The sequence below is a fragment of the Dermacentor albipictus genome, chromosome 1 (genome assembly GCF_038994185.2).
Source record: "Dermacentor albipictus isolate Rhodes 1998 colony chromosome 1, USDA_Dalb.pri_finalv2, whole genome shotgun sequence".
Lineage (NCBI taxonomy): Eukaryota > Metazoa > Arthropoda > Arachnida > Ixodida > Ixodidae > Dermacentor > Dermacentor albipictus.
The window spans coordinates 120,985,128-121,001,332 of NC_091821.1; the positions used below are offsets into that span (position 1 = coordinate 120,985,128).

A 16,205-nucleotide genomic window follows, 5' to 3' on the forward strand; every position below is an offset into this window, starting at 1 on the left:
ACCCCTGTCTGAAAGATACTATACTCTAAAGCTTTCAGGTACTAACTACCATCTGACGCCTTTGAATAGGTCATCGGAGGGCTTCACTGTCTTTAAATTCGTGCTTGACAATGGCTCTCTGGATCCCCGGGTTTTTCAAGAGCATCGCTAAGAATCTTGGGGTCAATTTTTGTACTATTTCCTGGAAGCTACAATACTTCAACAGAGTACTAATATAAGCGCTGAATTCGTTGGCTCATAAACTGAGTGCAAAAATTGAAATTAAAATATATACTGATTTCTACTGATTTTTCGCGAAAAAATCTACTACTATTGTTTAATGTGTCGTGGCAACACTGGCCTAGCTGCCGTAGCCTTTTCCATGTGCTGTAGTACACTCTTAGAAAAATTTACACCCTTTGGGGCGTATCTTGTCCTACAACGATAATCGTCATCTGTCTTGCCCGCGTTTCCTTTCTTTAACGCTGCGAGCCCGGTACTTCCCAGTCACGAACGGCACGCGCGTTATCAGTGTGACGCAGCATTCTCGACAGGAAAGTAGCAACCGTTTTAAGAGTGTACACTCTTAAAAAGGTTGCACCCTTTGGGGTGTATATTTGTCCCACAACGATAATCGTCATCTGCCTAGCTTGCGTTTCCTTTCTTGAAAACTCGGCGCTCGCTACTTTCCTGTCGAGAATGCTGCGTCACACTGATAACGCGCATGCCGTTCGTGACTGGGAAGTACCGGGCTCGCAGCGTTAAAGAAAGGAAACGCGGGCAAGACAGATGACGATTATTGTTGTGGGACAAGATAAGCCCCAAAGGGTGTTAATTTTTCTAAGAGTGTATGTGTGCTTAGGCAATGCTTCCTTTACGCATCTAGGCGCACCGCCCTGCGTTCTCGTCGCTTAGTTCGCGTCAAAGCGAGAGGCCGCACAAAGGTCAATTCCCTCGCTCCTGCTACCGCACTTCCTCACTCTAGCGTTTTGATAAAGAGTTTCCGCGGTGATTGAGTGAGACGTGTTCATGCTTGTGTGCGCGTGACACCATGCTTATTAATTTAGTTAGTAAGCGAATGTTTGAATATTTATACAGCCGATAAAACTACTATCCTTACTTTTCGTATAGCTGTCTACAAATTTGCTATCGTAATCGATGCTTCGCCTTTCGCGCGAAACTGCGAATGTTTTTATTTAGCGCAACTTTAGGGCATTGGGAGTAAATCTTTGTTTTTTCCAAATGAGAGAAAGTTTTATTTCTGGCCTTTTCTTTCTTTAAGTCACGGCAAACAGGTGCGCGTTACAATCGAAGGCGCGTTAGAATCGAGTAAATACGGTACATGTGTCAATTTTCAGGCCATTGCATAGAGAAAGAAAGATCTTTATCTGCATATAACTATGACTTAAGAACTTTTGTTGGTCATACAGGAACAAAAACATTTTATTCCTAAAACATTTTGAACCTGGTTATAATACTAATTTAGTGTACCATGATCTTGACCAAAACAACCTGTAATGTGCAGGATTATATAGCACTTAAATAAAAAAATATGTTACTTGTACATGTTGTTGTGTTACTGTTAAATTTAAGCACATACTTCATATGTCTTCTGTAGTTGTTGGTTTCTATGCAGATAATGCCACATGTAGTTGCTGTAAGGTAAAGTGAAGAATAAAAGCTTGCTTATTTATAAATTGTATTATACAATTGAGTTAGTCACTCATTGGTCACTTGAGGAAGCTGTGTTATGTAACTGAAAATGGAAGTGGCTTCTATGTAAACATGAGACTTGATATCGTTGTTGCTACTTGAGAAAAAACAATGAATCAAGATACTGCCAAACAAACTTTTGGCCTCAAATGCAAGGAACTATTTCACAGAGCATTCCGAAATAATCTTTGATTTGCAATATTAGTAATCATCTAAAAGAAGACAAAAGAAGTGCTTTTCTGATGACTGACTTGACTTGAAGGGGCGCCATATTTAACGTGAAGCTCAAAGCAGAATACTAGATGCAAGGTCTTGCACGGAATGCATGCCTCCACTTTTGATTTGTTCTCTCTTTTAGGAACACATCAGTGAACTCCAGTGGATGCCTTAATAAGATAGCTGATATTGTTGCAATGTAACAAAAATTTATACATCACTTACACTAGCACTTATACAGATTGTTTTATATTAGCTGCACCAAATTTTTAAAAGTTGACTATGGTGGCTAAGGCAATTGCGCCTCTGTAGTTAGGCTACTTGGAGAGGACTGCACTACTTTTGTGGAGAATCACAATGTGGAATTAGTTAATTTAAGAAATTTTGCTGATGAGTTCTTTGATCATGTATGTTAAGGCACATACTACAAGAGCAAATTCAGGCCTCTCAGTGCTGAAAGCATGTTCATTTCATAGAAATTTAGGGACTTAAAAAAAAAAAACTAACATGTTTCAGTATACCCATCCCCAGTGTGTGCCATGAAATACTCATTCTGTGTCATGTTACCCCACCGCACTTCAAGAAGGTTTCTTTGGAAAATAATACTGCAGAGGTGTAATTACATGATCTGACACAGATAACTGTTAAAAAAGCATGCATTAATTCAAATGTGACTGCTTCACCACCCTTCTCAAGATTTCTAGTATTGTGAAGCAGTGGTGCATAGATGCTGGCTTTACTGGGAAATGTGTTAAAATCTTAGTATCGAACTTGCCATTGCAGGTAATGTTGGATGTGATAGTTCTCTCTATGCAGGGAGCTGGTGTCTCCTACTTTATTGTGGTGGATATCTATTTCTGTTAGCATTCAGTTCATGTTTATTCTTGAACAAAGTTCGTGTTTATTCTTGAACAATATTCTTTTTTTATATATATTTTGTGCAGCTGCTCAACACAGTGTGTGTGTTCTTCATTTTTGTGTTATTGTCCAAGATGTTTCATGAAGCGATAAAATTTATTGTTTCTGCCTTGAAGCAACCTACCTTGCAGCCCTTTTGTAGCCCGTGATGTGCCTTTTATCTCTTCCACTGCAGTAATTCATACTGCCCAGTCAGAATATTGGAAGCTAAGGTATAGTTGTTGTATGCCAAGGTTTTTTTTTCTACCAACACAAATATTCATGCTTTCCAGTTTTCTGTACTTTCAGAATGTGTCACATGCTATGTTTTATAAGATTGAGTTTCGTAGTACACACAAGTAAAATAGGTGCATGGTAATGCAGCATTCTGTTGTTTGAACTCTGTTTATTATATCTATGTACAAGACAAAAACACATTTGAAGCATCATGCCTACGCTCTTCTTCTCTACACCAGCTGTCTAAGACAGTTGTGCAAACAGGAGTGAACCTGTACAAAAGCCTTGTAAGAAAAAAATATCTTCAAGGCTTTTTTATAATCTAATGCTAGGTTCACTTATATTACCTAAACATCTTGCACCCAGCAAAGACATTCTCCTTCTGAAACATGACGATTTTAATGTCAAGCACATATATATATATATATTTATATATATATATCGCACACTACTTACAGCGAAACCTCTCCTTGGGAATTGCAATTGCAACAAATGTAGAGAATAACAAAGGCCTAAATAAATAAGCAACACATAACAAATTCCTCTGCATCATATTGAGGAAAAACACTCATCTGTATGAGATCTGAAATAACAAAAATGACCATCAGACTGACTGTTGTTAAAATCCCTGCAATGACACCAACAGTGCATTCCTAGGCTGATTTTTTTGGCCTATCTGTTTTTGTTAGCCAGTTCATGAAAGCTTTCGCTTATAACCATCATGAAATATTCAAGGTGAATTTTGTACACTCTGTTCCAAATTAGTGATTTCAATTGCACTTTTGTTTGGTAACTGAATGTATGAGTAATGTGGGGTACTTTCTTTAAGAAGTGTTACTGACAGGGAGGGGGGGGGGGGTGTCGATGGGGTATAGCAAAGCGTGCGTGCAGCTCCCATCTCAATTTGCAGTTGTACGTCTTTCCTTCTGCATGTCATTTTGTCATCAATTTTGTCTCATCATTGCTACCTGATTGAGTGGACAGAGCATTTTCAGAACATGTAAACTTTGTTTAAGGGAGGTTTTGCCATGTTGGCACATAACACAATTTGCTTTCTTGACTAGCTGGTGGTTTGTCAGGGGTACATGAGGAACATATATTGTGTCATACAATGACTTGCATGTTAGGTGACTCTTGATGTGGCTTACAGCATGACTGTAATTGAGGGCTGCATTTGCACCCGTGAACATTGATGGCAGTGGCTGAATGGTGTCACACTTAATTTTATTAGCTGGTATGTGGCTTTTGTCACTCTGCACACCAAAGCATTGTAGTTTTATTGTTGAGCAGCACAACTACAGTCGACTTGCATTAATTTAAACCCCTTATGAACATGAATGTGTGCCTGAATTATTCAAGTCAATAATGTGCATTTCAAGAGAAAATTATTAATTAATATACTAGGAGGTATCTACATGGAGCACACTCTTCTCCTCCACAGCCCCTATTGAAATCAGCTGCAGATGAGCATACAGCTAGTTAGATATCCAGCACTAGTCACATGTGCTGTGACAGTTGTTAGTATTTGACTGTACTGCTAGCTGATAAGACTTCAATACGAAGTTTTCAGAGTAATGAATCTATGTAAATTACTATCAGTATGCCTGTGTTGTCTTCTTTCCGTTGCTTTTAGCCAAAAGGGTTGGATTATTTTGTAACTTGTTTACCTGGGAAGGAAAACTAAGGAAATATCCTAATGAACTGAAAGCTTTATTTGATATCTCATCGATGCCAGAGTATATAGAAAACATAGCTGGCCACCAAAAATTTTGAGACAAGTTTTGAATTAAGCGGAATATTAAATTTCTCCAGTTTTAATTATTGCAAGTCGACTGTAGTGGTTATTTATTTTTAAGTCAGTGAAGATGAACAATATTATTTAACATAAGAGAAGTACAGTCAACTACCGATTTTTCGGTTGTGCCCGATAATTCGGACGCCTTCGCGGCACCGCCACGTAATGTATAAGGACGTCTGGAATTTCGGACGCAAAATCCTTTCGCCATCCAGTTTTACGTACTTTTTGCCATGACCGCAGGCCCGACGCTGTGTTATCGAAGCCAGCGCCACCACCATTTTTATTATCTTGCCGCCTCGAACAGGGGCTAGCACGTAGATCCGATGGCAGACATAACCACTACCGCGGCAACGCTAGGCCTAGCTGCTTCGATGTTTGCTACCATGCTTCTTGCTGTTCGTTGCCGTGTTTTTCATTGACAGAATTCGCCGTTGTCAGCAATGGAGCTGACTCCGCCTTTGTAATCTTCGCCAATAGCTTAGAAGCTGCGAAAGCACGCCACGTTGCCTAATGGCGGTTCCCCTAAAGTCAGTTTCACCTCAATAAGGTTCACTTACGCGGTGAAGCGTACCAAGAGTGGGTAGGGGCAATTATTACGGGACATAGTATGTAAATTTTAATTATACACGTGTGAACCCGCTCTCTCCTATCACAGTACGAGCACCGATACACCTAAGTGTACTGGCAGGCCTTCAGAGTTATTTCGGATGTGCCTCTGGCGATTTGAGCTCTTGGGTGCAGTGAAAGGCATGCAATAATTTTTTTAACTGCCCGATTTTTCGGACGTTTTCGCGGTCCCTAGGGAGTCCGAAAAATCGGAAGTTGACTGTATACCTTATGATTAGTTTTTCTTTGCCCATGCACAGTGCAATTTTTTTTAATTGCAGTAAGGGTCTAGCTTCCTGAAGATCTCTGAAATTATGATTGTGGCTGAAAGTCATGCTGACATAAATACATAATCTGCACTACTGTTGATCCCATTACTGTTTGTTATCAATCAAAGGTCTCTCTTGGCTGTGTTTATCCAAAGATAAAAGGCAAATTACATCGTGACAAATATTTTAGTTTGTTATAATCTAATGTGCACATTACTTCGCAACTCAATGATTGTAACATTATGCGTTGCTGTAGTTGAAAGGTGCAATGGCTTATCTAATGGGCAAATCATCTGGCTACTACCAATGTATCACAGAAAAAGAAAGCAGGAAATTCGCTGTAACTTCTTATCAGTAGCTTAAAGACCACCTAACATTGTTCATAAGTAGCTACAGCCATCAATGTCGTTAAATTTTTTTTAAATATCTGATACACACAATAGTTAAAGAAAGTAAAAAATAACAATCTTGTCCTGTGCACAAAGCACTAGAAAGCTACTAGTAGTACTTTGATTTGTGTGAGTGCACAGTGAAATACAAGTGGCTGCCTGAACTAAGTATAAATACTATTGGTTCATACCTCAGGTAGTTATCAATAATGCAAACTCAACAACTACACCATTTTCACAAGGAGGCAGGAAGTCTCTTCTATGTCTACACTGCTGGATAATCACACTTCTACTTTTATGTTGGTGAAAGCTGTTCACTTGCTACAGTAATGTTCACAGCACATCCCTCTCTTTTTGAGGAGCACAGGGAAGGGCATTTGAGTGAGCTACATATGCTTGTTTACGAGGTGTTCACTCACTGAATTTTGGTGGCTTTTGTACTCCATAAAAGTTTCATGGTGTTTGCCTAATGTTAGAAGTAATGAATCCTGTGATGTCGGTATCAATAATAAAAAAAAGAGACTCACATTCATAGCTTACTTTATATTTCACGCTGGGAGTGATAATTTGTTTTGATTCATTAAACTATGAGTAAATTACTCTCATAATGCATTGCTGATTTTCATACAGTACCTTCAAATGCCCTTAAATGCCCTCATGAACACCTTTCAGAACAAGAAATGCAATCAAACAGCAGACTGGCAGGACTGCTTCTTCTCTGCAGAAGTGTCACATAGATGCCTTCTGTGAAATCATGGACACTATGAAATAGCGGGAGGTGGGTTTGATTGCAGACTACAGCGTATGCTGTGACTGACACGTTAAGTACAGTTCATGTCTGTCCATAGCAGCTGACATTGACCAGAAGCAAAAAATGCTTATGCTGCTTTTAAAGAGGCTGAAGTTGCATGATCAAGCTCACTTTTGAATAAGAAAGGGAAGGTGTACACAAACACAGCACTGGTTACGCATAAAATGTTCTCATGGGCTGGCCTTCAGAGAGCTTAACAATCACCCTTAAACTTGTCCGTGTATTCTCAGGGAACTGCCTGTGGACGTGCTGATTCACGTTCTGGCCGTGCCTTGGTAAATATGCGTTCATCAAGTAGTGGCTGGAGTTCATACAGATGGGCCTGGGGATCCAGAAGGCAATCTTCAAGTGCCAGGAATGTAATTCCCCCTGGCTTACAGGATGTCCATGTTGTCAAACAATGTGCCTTCACATCACTGTTGCATTGGTCCCTTGAGTGTTGTCATGTTGTTAGGCAGACAGGCTCTGTGATACTGCAGCTCGTGTTGCTGGCTTGAACAACTTGTCTTTTATGGCACGAGGCAGATTGCTGGTTCATCTCTCACTATACACAGCACACATAGTCACTGCACACAGTCACATACCTATTATCGCAGCATATGTACAACACACACGCATTTTTATAAATTAATCAAAGGGCCATCTCTGGCCAAGTCCAAAAAAAGATGCCTGAGCGCCTGCTGTTGCTCAGGCAGCCTTGGCCTTTGTCCACCTGCGCTTCTTCCTTCTTGTGGCAGGTCTTAGTTTCATCTCTACCCTGGACAGCTGTACCCACTCGAGGGCATCCATGTCGTACCAAGTTAAGCCAACTTTGTACTTGCCATTAATGTTGACATACTGGCAATGGTTGTACCACCAGCCTGAGGAGTAGTACACAGCACAGTGGGTGCTACTGAAGTCATTATCTCTGTCAGCTGTGCTGAATGCCATACCTGAATGGTACTCGAGAGCATTGCTGGCATTACCTCGGTAGCCCAACACTTCCAGTCGGTACCTCTGAGCCTCTGAACCAACAACAACGTGGTCATACTCAACAAACTTGTAATTTCCAGACACATCCCAAAGGTCAATGCGAAGTGAGTAGTTTCCAGAGGAGGTGATCTCATGTAGTGCATCGTTTCCTAGCCAGTGTTCACCAGACACATCACCAAAACCTTGCTTGTAATCATCCCAGTTCCGATAAAAGTCCTGAGAGCCGTCACATCGGCGCTGCACTACTGTCCAGCCACCACCGTCTGTCTGCATATCACAAAAGACTAGGCGGGCCTTCTTAGCACCGTGGGGGTGGATCAGTTGCACTCCGCTGTGTTGACCATTTGTAGGATGACTGATGTTGGAAGAGCAGTCTGCAAAAGAGAAAAAAGGGGCAAACTAGGTCAGGAATGCACAGGCTGTGGCTCAGTTCACTTAGCTCGTATAGACTGTTTAAAACTAAAGCATAATCTGAAGGCAGCTGGCAGGCAAGAATGTCTGATTAGTAAAATGACTTTTACTTATAAATCATCAAAATATTATTAACATGTTGCATGTACGTTCATTTTCACAGCCAGAGGAAACAATCATTACACAAAAAGGTATAATCATAAATATGTGTGACAGCGGAAGTAATAGTACCTATTGTGCACACTACATCATAGAGTAATTAAGTATGTCAGTAGTAACCATTTTGCACAACTACTTGCCTTGTGGTAAATTGTCCTCGAACTTTTCCACTTCTCCTTCAAGACGAGTAATGTTTTTCCTCATTTTGGGCACTTCTTCGGTCATGTTGCGTAGAATGCTGGATAAGTCTTCCTGCTTTCTCTTCCACTCATCGAGAACCTCACGGTTTACTGCCTGGTCCAGTGATCTTGCAAGGTGTGCCAACTTGCGGCTGTTGTGTTCAACCATCTTGGAAAGCCGTGTGCTTGCAACTTCAAGGTTTGCAATCTTAATCTCTTGAGACACCCAGTCACTGCCTGCTTTGCGGCTTGATACTGTTGTGTTGAGGACTGCTCCTTCCACGCTAAGTATCTTGTACCGAGTTTTGTCCAGCTCAGATCTTGCCTGGAGCAGATCATTCTTCAGGCTAGCAAGGGACTCTCGTCTGGCAAGCTCATCTTGTCGGACAGCTTTGGCTAGTGACAAAGCAGTGGCTACATCGAAGTCACATTTGGAGACTTCCTTGCGCAGATCAGTCAGACCTCGGTCAACTTTCTTCTCAAGTGAACGCAAGTCCCTGAAGAGCTCTACAGTTGAGGCGTGGACTTTGTCAACACTCTGGAAGCAGCTTGAAACGTTTCGAACATTCTCACTTTGTGCTAGCATTCGATCTTCCAGCTGGCGCAACTGGCTGTCAATCTGTGTTGAGTAGGCTGTGCTGGAAACTCCTTGCAGTGAAGCTATGGCCAAAGAGAGTTCAGTGCTATTCCGACGCATTCGGCTGATGTCCTTGGCCAGTTTGGATTGATCATGGGACAGTGTTTGGACATTCCTCTGAAGATGGTAGACTAACTGCCGGAGGTCTCGGTGGTGGCGAACTTCATGCCTTGGTGCTTCCGTGTCTGCATCTGTTGCAAAATAAAGTTTGGAGGAGAATGAATGACATAAGAAGTAAGTTTGTTTTATGTTTGTGTAGGACAGTGACAGCATGTTTGGTTTGGTGAGAGATAGAAGTAATAGATGCACAGTAGCAGTGGCCAAAAAGCTTGCTACAGGCAAACTTGTGAAGCTTGTAAACTGCTGTTCAAGTAATCATAAAGGAATTTGTTGCATAACAAAACTACACCTTTTCATAGGCTTAATTAAGCTACCAACATGCATAGTGGGCATAAACTGTGGTCATAAACTAGCTGTGGGCAAGTGGGAATAAAATAGCTATCACTTCTAGCAGCTATGCCTCTTCTTCCCAATTTTATGTATCAAACAATGTGTGAAAAAAAGATTAAAAATGAAAAAGTGGGAGACGGCCAGCAAGAAACATCAATGCCAATAAAATGAAAAGAGACTCAAGTTGTCACCTGCCATCTTTTTTTCTTTTCGTTTTTATGGCCATAAAAGGTTTTTTTTCATCAAATGCTGTAATGCTTTTAATTTTGCTGTGGTTACCTTAAAAGACATAATCCATAGTAAACCACTGCACTTGAGGGCAGAGTGGGTACTAGTCGGTTGTGGATCTTTCTACAATGGCCAGTAGATTGTGCTCTTGCTCCGTTATTTGACTAAATTGTGATAAGTCCTTGCAGCATGCACCATAATAAAATAATGTGTATCTGTCTTTGGAGTTGAGAGAATGAAGTAAACTTACCGGCAGGATGTGAGGCAAGCTCTCCTGCAGGCTCCATCCCTGAGCCCTCGAAATATTCCAGTGCATCTGCTTGCTGGTGCTTTTCCTGCAGTAGTTAAACACAAGCATGATGTGAGAAGCTGGGGTCTGTTATGCTCATGCAGTTCTTATTGTTTACTGTTTGGAAATCTTGCATGGTTACATGCAGAATCTCATTGCTTCAGATCAAAGACGACATGGACCATTCAATTAATTGCCTTTTCGTTCACTTGGAGCCATCTGGTCTGTCCAAGGAAGTGTGAAATCATGTACTAGACTTGCTGCTTAAAAATAGATATCACTAAATTGTAGTTTCCCTTAAAGCTACTACTTTTGCATTTAATCATTTCTTTGTGTGCTTGTGAAAGTCGCCCAGTATACCAGCATGTGCCAACAGTGCACATGCTGTGGCACAGCAGATGTAGGAAGCCACAAAGCTAAAAGCATACAACACTATATTGGCAAACTGAAGGAGTGATTCCTTTCAGATTGCTTGTGTGAATGTTCATTTGCAAAAAAGACATGTGCAGCACATGGTGAAGCAACGCACATACGTGCTTCTTCTTCTTCTTCTTCTTTTTTTTTTTGGCAAGACAGGTTCTATATTTTTCTTTGCTGCCTGTTTTTTGACATTTGCGAACAGTGAGGTTTTCTAATTACAAAGATGCTTTGTTGTGGTTAAATTCAATTATGTCACCAGAAAAGTACCGGCAAGAACAAGACATGCTAAATTATGAATGAAAAGATAATATTGCAATTTCACTTTGTTTACTGATATTTGTTTTACTCTCACTTGCACACTACACCCAGGAAGCCTTATTTATGCTTAGTATGAGAGTCTTAATTCAAGTTGTGCGAAGCCTGGCTCTTTTTTCATCATGTGGTTTTCCTGTTCTGGCTTAGCCTGTTTCCTTAGTTTGTCTCTCCGCTGTGTCATAGCATGTATACTCGTAATGGGCAGCTATGACACCATAATTTACATAATGTAAGCTCAACTGGAAGCTGCTGCTGTGTGCCCATGGGTTAACCTGGCCTGATGACACTACTCAGGCTAATAGAATTTAAGGATTGTACTCATTATGCCTGAAATATCATTCGTGCTCACCAAACAGTGGAATTGACAAAGTTTTTTGTTGACACCAGCGCTTATAGAATTTCCTGCTGCTCTATGCCAGCACTCATGGCTTCGGATTTCGCATCATCATGACATCATGTACCTTTCAACAAGTAGTGGAAAGCAATCTCGAAGACCATGTTTTGCTGTACAGCAAACGACGGAAGTGACGACGTGAGATGGTCACCATGTTGTAAATGCCACTTACGACGAGAGGCTGAAGGTTACCCTTGAAAACCAGGCAAGTAACAGTGCCAAGTGTTATATTGAATGATCCATGCCAGAAAATAAGATCTTGTTGCCAAATTTAAACAAGAACAGAGCTGCGCAGAGTGCAAAATTTTTATGATGGGCAGCAAAAATTTTAAAAATGCACATCTTTGTAGCTGTTTCTGGCTTCTGAAATCTTTCGGCACCTGCGGTATGCCAAAGCATGGTCTCCGAGATTGGTTTCTGCTGCTCTGCGGAAGCCGTTATTGGTGATAATGGGCATATCCCTTACAGAGATACTTGCACTTTCATGAGATTTCATGCGACTAGTGCCGGACGCTTCGGCGTCTCGAGGAACAGCATTTCTCGCACAATGCCAAGAATGCTGTCTTAGCAGTGTTGCATCCTTTCTCCATGCACGATTGGCACTGTCCATAGAGTTTCTCGCAATAATCGAGAGTAACATTACGGCAAAGTCACTTCGGCGCTAGTCACGTGAGAATTACCCGAGAATACTGCACCCCTGGCCATTGTAGTTTTTAGTTTTCTTTATCACTCTATTTGCACTTGCACAACAAAATAAATAAAATGTGCTGTCGCAGTCTATCACAGTATTTAAGCACGGCATGGTGGAATTTTGGAGAAGTTGTGGGCTCAACGCTGAAGCCACGGTCGCGCTTAGCACTCGCATGGCACATGTGAGCACGCTAACTTAGCCAATTTACACTTGGCCCTGCTTAACCTGAATTTTCCTCTCAACAAGAATCGCGCTTCCTACTGCCTAAATTTAGCAGCAAGCTCACATTTTATGGTGTAAATCATTTCATATAACCAACCTTTGGCACTGTTACTCGTGTGGTTTGTCAAGAAGAAAGAAGGGTCGAACAAGTGTCGACGCTAAGAAAGACAAGGTCGACATACATGATGGTTTCATGATTCGATGGTGCAATATTGATAGATTTCTATTCTTCATCTCTATCTCTTTTTAATGCTCATTTTGGCTAATTTAGTATCTTACTGGTGTGGTATTTCACGTGCAATCGCATCGATACTTGGTTGGCCGGTTTTTGACCAAGACACCAGGTGGGCCGATCCTGGAGATAGTCCCATCTGTCTATTGGCCCAACCACAAGCCTATGGTGCATTGTGGTTGGTTTTGGACTATATTGGCTATAATTATGCCTGTACTGTTACTTTTACTGAGTCTGCAGCTAATTATCGCTTCTTGTCTCGTTGAGATCTACATTTTTATATATTTCGTGACTCGCTGTGATGTTCTGAAGGCACGAAAAGACTGTTTTTTTTTTCTTGAAGTGGTTGCAAGAGACTCAGATGCGCCAAACCATGTGAAGTCAGAAGAGGACCTTGTCTTCAAAAATGCTAAGTTACATGTGTCTGCTCCACTCACAGTGTGAGATGTTCAACACATGGTGGTTATGACGTTACCTGGTCACTTCCGACGTCTGCAGTACGGAAAAGCAAGACTGTTGACATTATTTTGATTAATCGCTAGGGTGGGAGGAAGTGTGATGTGCACACCAATATAATGGTGCAGACAAAGGCAAATTTGCATTTATTTCTTGAAAAAGCAGGCAAGTAACAGTACCAAGGGTTATGTTGAATGATCCGGGCCATAATATGCAATCTTGGGGCGAAATTTGAGCAAGAGCAAAGCAGTTTTACATGCAAAAAATGTTTTAAGTATCTTTAAAAGAAAAAACACAGGTCGTTGTTCTCACGTGACAGTTTTGACATGGTCTTTTTTTTTTGCGTCAAATGACGGTCTGAACACTCTAAACCTTGGAATAGAGTCAAGTGCAAGAATGCCCTAAATAAATTACTATAGTACTTATTTCTACGAGCCAGTTTCGGTTTAGGTGTCCAGAAGGTGGGTGCATCATGATGTCTCGGTGCACTGGCTCACTCCATTCTTATGATCGCTGTAACTGACACACATGGTTGCAGCCAAAATAAGCATGCAGTGTGCTTATTGTTTATGAGAAACACCATCATACCTAACTTATTGTTACACGGCATCAGCAAATCTTGCTCTGTGACGCCCTTAATTTTTTAGACAAATTTAGAATCAAATTAAGATATCTTATATGTGTTTCTAAACATTCATACTCGCTAAGTGGGATCTTCTTTTCATGCAAGAAGCGTATGGTACAGTTTCTGCAACTTCTCCTTGAACTGCAGTACAGCATATTGCGCTGCGTTCGTTTTTCATGCCGCCTGTAGCTCTTTAAGCCTTTATTGACGGCGCATATAAATACCAGAAAAAAAATTCTTATCTGAATGTACAAAACACATAGAGAATAAGCATAATGAATGAAAAGGAAAAAATAATTTGCGCCAACTTTTTTAGCAATAGCAGTGAAACATCAGACAGAAAGCTGCAAGTAGGCTTGCCCCCAGGCTACCTAGGGCTTCGTTTGGAATTTGTACTGAAAGCTCTCACCATATGTGAACCATAGGTGCACATTTATTTTGCTTTATATCACACGTGTGACACCACTGCCGCCAGAGATATGACCATGCTCTGACCATGCTTTTAAAAGAAAGCGAGTCGCATGCAAAACTTCTTCCTCATCATGTGTTCCTGGTCTGAACTAACACATGGCGCTTGATGCCTGTCATTCAGTGTTGACCGAAGACAGTAGAAAACTTGATAATCAATACCAAAACTAAGGAAGAAAATTTTCTCTCTGGTATGTATTGCCTGTAGGGAACACTCGAGTAAATTAACATTCGAGAATACTAAGAGAAGCTACTGTTACCACGAGAGGAGGCTCGATAAGCCAGGAAAGATGCAAAAATAAGACTGGTGGCGCCGCGGCACTGAATACCCCGCACCAGCCAGCCATGGCGTCATGGATTTTGACGGCGTCGCCTTAGGCCCAGCTAACTTCTTATAAGTAAAGATGGACTAGATTGTGTTCTAGAGGAGCCAACGACTGAACTTAGCGAGTTTCGAAACTTTCACTGCACGAGAAAGTACTTTGAAACCTATGACGTCACACTGACGTCCCGGCGCTGTGGTTTGGACGCTAAATAATAAAAAAAAACTTATATGAAGTTCAGTCTGAGTTGTTCATTCTGGTAAACGACCTCTTAGCGCGAAATTAACTAAAATTAAGTTCTGAAATAATGCGTTATCAGTCTAAACTGATTTATTGTTTCTATTTAGTGCCCCTTTACATTTTGGTGCACAGGCTGCGAAGGAGGCGCCAGGCGCGTAGTTGTGAGTGAAAAAGCACTCGGACGAGATGGAAGGGATGGCTCACTCTGCCAAGCTTGCGACAATATGCCTAAAGGCTAAAATGCAAAATGCCTAAAGGAAGAACGGCGGCTGTCAGGCTTACCTCGTCGTCGTCGTTGCGCTTTCTGGTTCCGCCCAGTCGCTGGTTCCGGAAATCCTCGGCGAGTTCCGAAACCTGTGTGGGTGAGGAGAAAACAGAGATAATGCGCTTTATTACATAACGCTCGTGCGATGCCGTTTCCCCCTTCTCTTAGTGCACAGTGCGGCAGTCAACGCGCGCGAACTGCGCGCCGGGGCTTAGGCTGCGCGTCGCCTCGCGCTGATGAATGCAGATCCACGCGCCGCCATCGGCGGCCGCACCCTAACGACCGGCGGCGCGTAATCCCTAATTAATGAAGTGCCCCCCGTTTGGCCGCTCTGGGCGCTGTTATGACGGCAAATCAAAGATTTATGCGATAAAGCGCGCACGTCACGACTTACGTGGTTGCGTACGGAATCGCCTAGAGCGCGTCGCGACGTCCAAGCATGCGCGACGGGCACGATGAAGCGAGCGTGCACAGGCAGCCGATGCGGTCTCCTCGCGCCGCTCGAGCGTTGCTCGGGGCACAGTGCATGTCGCGCTGACGTAGCCTTTCGAAACCGCGGACACAGTAACTCACTCATAAAATTTCTGGAGGGTCATGTCCGTCAAGTGACTTCGCGTAAACACCTGCTTTCTGAGGTTGCAGAGGAAACCACATCAATACGTGCTGGGCAAAAAACACATTGCACAAGCTTAAGTAAGTGCATCAGAGGGATTTTTTTTTGTTTATTTTAGGGCACACGGGGTACATGTTTGATGTTCAGTCTTTCTTCTTCTTCTTTTTTTGTTTTTTTTTTGTTTCGGTCACTGTGTCGCATTTCCGATCGTTATATTCAAATTTTTTTGTAGCGCAGGCACAACGACACGACACGGACACAGAAGACACATGCGAGTTGGATTAACACGCCCGTTGCGTATGTTGTCTCATGTGCCTTCTATGTCCGTGTCGTTGTGCCTCGCCTGCAGCAAATTAGAAGACGCATGGCATGTATACCAACAGGCCCATATAGGCACCTTAATTCTGCTATCGTTAGTTCTGCGCTCATCGCGCAAGGTTTCTTATTCTCACACGGACGCAAACTGAAATAGCGCTGCTGGAACAACGCTAAAGTTTTGCTGTGATTTTGGGCTTGGCGTCCTGCTTTGCTCGAAGGTGCAATAAATAGGTAATAAACGGTAATAGTTAGGTAAAAACAAAATAATAAGGTAATGGGCGCTGGGTGGAGAAGTGGAGATTCACTCTGGCGATGGTTATTTTGCACTTAGGGCTATTTGTTTCGAGAACACTTTCTATGCTCTCTGGCCTTGGCATTTCGAA

General features: G+C 42.0%; 2 protein-coding genes across 9 annotated transcripts in view; one reads left to right on the forward strand and one right to left on the reverse strand.

Annotated features, from left to right (window-relative positions):
- Positions 1-16,205, forward strand: part of LOC135904829 (uncharacterized) — an 809,532-nt gene that overhangs the window by 219,914 nt on the left and 573,413 nt on the right. The window lies entirely within an intron of this gene.
- Positions 3,171-16,205, reverse strand: part of LOC135904828 (protein scabrous-like) — a 59,441-nt gene continuing 46,406 nt past the window's right edge. The window contains exons 2-5 of the mRNA XM_065435813.1: positions 14,909-14,980; positions 10,202-10,286; positions 8,598-9,464; positions 3,171-8,261 (exon numbers count right to left, since the gene is read on the reverse strand). Of these exons, the coding sequence (XP_065291885.1) occupies positions 7,603-8,261; positions 8,598-9,464; positions 10,202-10,286; positions 14,909-14,980 (1,683 nt within the window). The 3' untranslated portion in view covers positions 3,171-7,602. The remainder of the gene's footprint in view (positions 8,262-8,597; positions 9,465-10,201; positions 10,287-14,908; positions 14,981-16,205) is intronic.